General features: G+C 44.2%; 1 protein-coding gene across 1 annotated transcript; it reads right to left on the bottom strand.

The window, feature by feature from the left end:
- Positions 1-2,234: 2,234 nt before the first annotated feature.
- GPR68 (G protein-coupled receptor 68) lies at positions 2,235-3,302 on the bottom strand. The gene has a single exon (XM_015414661.1). The coding sequence runs from the start codon at positions 3,300-3,302 to the stop codon at positions 2,235-2,237; it is 1,068 nt and encodes a 355-aa protein (XP_015270147.1).
- Positions 3,303-3,939: the final 637 nt, after the last annotated feature.

Genomic DNA, 3,939 nt, shown 5'->3' with positions numbered 1-3,939 from the left:
TGATGGGGTGCAGTTTCCCCTTTCCCTGCAAGCCTTTACAGGTTCCTTCTTGTAATCATTTAAACGTGATTCAGAGCTGTAACATTTTAAATTTAATGTAAATATATAAACAATTCTGCAGCTTAATTGGTAATTTTTGTGTTCAGTTATCCACTAACAGACCTGAAGGTATATGCAAGTTTATGGCACAGAATGAATGCTCTGAATTCTCCCAATTAGGTTTCTATTACCAAACAGTACTAAGCAGGGGTCATTTCGTAGAAAAAGAGGTGCAGGAGTTCATTAGCATAACTCATTAGCATAACTTATTTGCATATGCCACACACCCCTGACATCACCGGAAGTGTGTCAGAAGGCAACATCCACTACTCAGGCTCCACTGGACTGTTTTGGACTGCTAGCTATGGGGGGAGACCGTGCAGATCTGCCCTCACAGAGGAGGGAGAGCTTGTACCTGAATAAAACTTGGTCTTAAAGCTGCCACTGGACTGTTTTGGATTGCTATCTATGGGGGGACACACACACAAATCTGTGCACGAAGGAAGGAAGGAAAGAAGGAGGGAAAGAAAGAGGGCAAACAGATGGGGGGGAGGCTCTCCCACCCCCGATCAAGCCCCCACCATGGTTTGATTCCCCATGCCTCCACACGCAGCTGCTGGTGTGTATGGCTCGCCCCCCAATCAAGCCCCCGCTGCCGCCACCCCACACCAGCCAGGTGCCGGGTAAGGCGGGCGGCGGGGCTCCGGAGGCCTTCCCCAGGCTCTGTGCCTCGGGGTGGGGGGCTCTGCAACTTACCTGGCTGCTTCTTGCTCCTCATGGCCCAGGGCTGCTGGGAGCAGGGCTTGTTGCATGTGCCTGCCCCCTGGGCTCTTTACTGCCGGAGCTCCACTCCTGTGCGCTCCTGCAGGAAATGACCCCTGGTACTAATACTCTAATTTTAACTGGTTTCTGAAATGTGTTTGAAAGGACGTAGGGTCAATGTTACACAAATTTCTGGTTTTAGCCATGATTGCTAAATGGGCCTTTTGTGTTCAAAGGCTGTGCATCTCTGAATACTAATTGCAGGCCCAGGGCTTGAGGTGGAAAGGTCTTGTGGAGAGTAACAAAACACGCAACACAAATTTTTGTGGAATGAAAACAAGCCATAGCTTTTATTGAAAACAGACAAGGAGCATTGGCAAAACATGGGGCAAATCCAGGGCTCAAGCGACCCATCTGCTGCTTGATGGACATCCCATAGCTCGCCTGCTGGGAAAACCAGGGAGTGACAATATTTGATGGTAACACAAGGGTGGCTGCTGCTGAATGATACCGTTCGTAACCTGGGGTGAGCCCGCAAACAGCCCCCAAGCTGGGCATACTGTGTGGTGGCTCAAACCCCGAAAACCCCATAAGGGAGTCCCCCAAATGGGGGAGTTGGACGTGCAGGCCTGCCTCCCCCCAAAAGGATTTGCCACGATATGGAAAACCACCCAGGCTGTGACAAAAACATCTATACACAATTATAAAAGGGGAGCTAGGGTGGGGATCCAAAAAAACCGTGCTGCCAAGGACACAGGCTCGGCTTAAATGCCCTGGCGAGGCTCACATCAGAGCCCACCAAAAACCCAGTCCGCCTATGAGAGCCAGCCCCTTGCTGATGTGGAGCCAGCAAGCATGGTTGCCCAAGGCTCCTGCCTTCACTGGATGGCTGGTCAGGGCGGGAAAGCCTCCTGCAGAACCTCAGGCGCCCACACTGCAATCCTGGCCAGTTCGGTGAGTCATGGCCACATTTGCTGAGTGACAATGACAAGAGGCAGCTCTGGGCTCTTCTATGCCTTCTGGGGACACCTGAGCATTGTAGGAAACAGGATGTCAGACTAGGCAGACCTTTACTCACCAGGACACTTACGTTCTTAAATCTACAAGAGTTATTATTAGTTCCTCATGTCCTTTCCATAACAAGAGATTAACTGAGTTAACCATATGCATATGATGATACTGAACTGCAAAGGATGACTTGTTCATATAATTACCCGGCCCTGTGATAAAGCTCTGGATGACTTTAAAGGAACTAAGGAATTCCCCACGTGGAAAGAAGAAGATCAGCTTAGCATAGTTTATTGTATTTTTAAACTACAGATCCCTTTATGGGTATAATGAATGATTCCCATACAATCATATACCAAAAAGAGAAGTGAATACATACATGCATGGAGATATTAGATTGCTTTTCCTTTTGGAGAAATGTTAATTCATGTTTCCTCCATTTCATGAACATGTGGTTTATCTAACAATTCTGGATCCAGCTCAGTCTGTTCTTTGAATTTTTTGAATGTTTCAGGAGTGTTCAGCTGGTAAGATTCCTTGGTTTTTATCTGCACACATCTTAGGCACCTTAAACAGGTGTCTCCTATTTTGACAAAGTCCTGGTAGGTGTTCTCACTGGAAAAGCAGTACAAAACTGGGTCTGCAACACAGTTGAAAGTGGTTAGCAAAAGAGAAAAATGATAGCTGTTAAAGATTGCAGCAGCAAATGTACAATTTTCCTCAAAGAGACTACGCACCAACAATAGAACATGATATGGCCCAAAGCAAACCAAGAAAATAACAATTGTGCTGGAAACCAGACGTTTGATTTGAATCTTTTTCTTCTTCTGAGTGCCATGACTCTTGCGTACAACCCTCAAAATGCCACAGTAAGAAAAAACTAGCAGAAAAAATGGGAATATGAAGCCAGCAGCAAAACGGTAATAATTGATGTTGTGCTCCCAGTCTTTGATGGGATAATGCTCAAAGCACACTACATGGCTGTCCGAGTCCTTACTCACTTCACCGTGCTTAAAAACAAACCAGCATGTGAGAATTTCCTTGGTCCAGACGACAATGCTCACCACGATAGCGGCCTTCATTGTGCGACACTGGTAGAAGCGAAAAGGGTGCACCACAGCTAGGTAACGGTCAATTGAAATGCAGCAGAGGAAACCCACGCTAATGTAAATATTTTCATACAAGAGGATTCCACAGATTTTGCATAGGAGTTCATCATAGGTCCAGTTGTCATGCTGTAGAACGTACTGGAGCCAAAATGGCAAGGAGAAGATGTAAAACAGGTCTGCTACAGTCAAATTACAAAGGTAGATTCCCAGTTCATTCTTGACCTTAACCTGCAAGTAGGCGTAGTACAGTGAAAGACAGTTGGCTGGGAGTCCTACAACGAAGACAAGTATGTATATCACAGGTGACAATATCTGATGTATGCTGTGATCAATGGTGCAATTCGCAGTATTATTTCCTGTCACATCCTCTGGAAGGTTCTCCATTTTCTGCAATCAGTGACCACAGTGAGCCTAGCAGGGAAGGCCTTAATCTACCATTTCATTAGGTCTTATGTTTTCTTTGTATGAATGTTGCTACTTGTAGAGACCTAAGGGGAACAAAATCACAAGGGAAATGAAATCTGATGAAATCTATCAAAAATATTTTCATAGCCATCTGCAGTTCTACCCCCACCAAAATTAAAAGAAAGCTAGATGTTTATTTCAGGCATGGAGAAGTATTTTCAAATTAGTGATCCAATAATAATAATAATAATAATAATAATAATAATAATAATAATCTTGCAGATCTGGAGGTCTTTCATTTTTAATTCTTTGGCATGATTAAAATGAGAGTTTATAATAATTATTTACCACTGTCATTAAACCCACCACAAACTATAGTTAATTGGCAGCTGGTAATTACCAACCCTCTTGTATTACACATACAATTCAGAGCAACAGGACATTGTGATTACCAACTGGTAGTAATTGCTATGGATTAAATATCTGTGTCTAGATTACTTGGGTATCTTTTAGTTCTTCCCAACCACCAATACAATTTACCCAGTAGTTCTAGCAAATTATGCTTAATTATGGTGTTAGAAGTCTATCAGAATAAGTCCTGATCAGAACACTGATT

The sequence above is a fragment of the Gekko japonicus genome, unplaced genomic scaffold (genome assembly GCF_001447785.1).
Source record: "Gekko japonicus isolate JY-2015 unplaced genomic scaffold, Gekko_japonicus_V1.1 scaffold1035, whole genome shotgun sequence".
In the NCBI taxonomy this organism is placed as follows: Eukaryota; Metazoa; Chordata; class Lepidosauria; order Squamata; family Gekkonidae; genus Gekko; species Gekko japonicus.
This window is presented reverse-complemented; position numbering and strand designations above follow the sequence as displayed.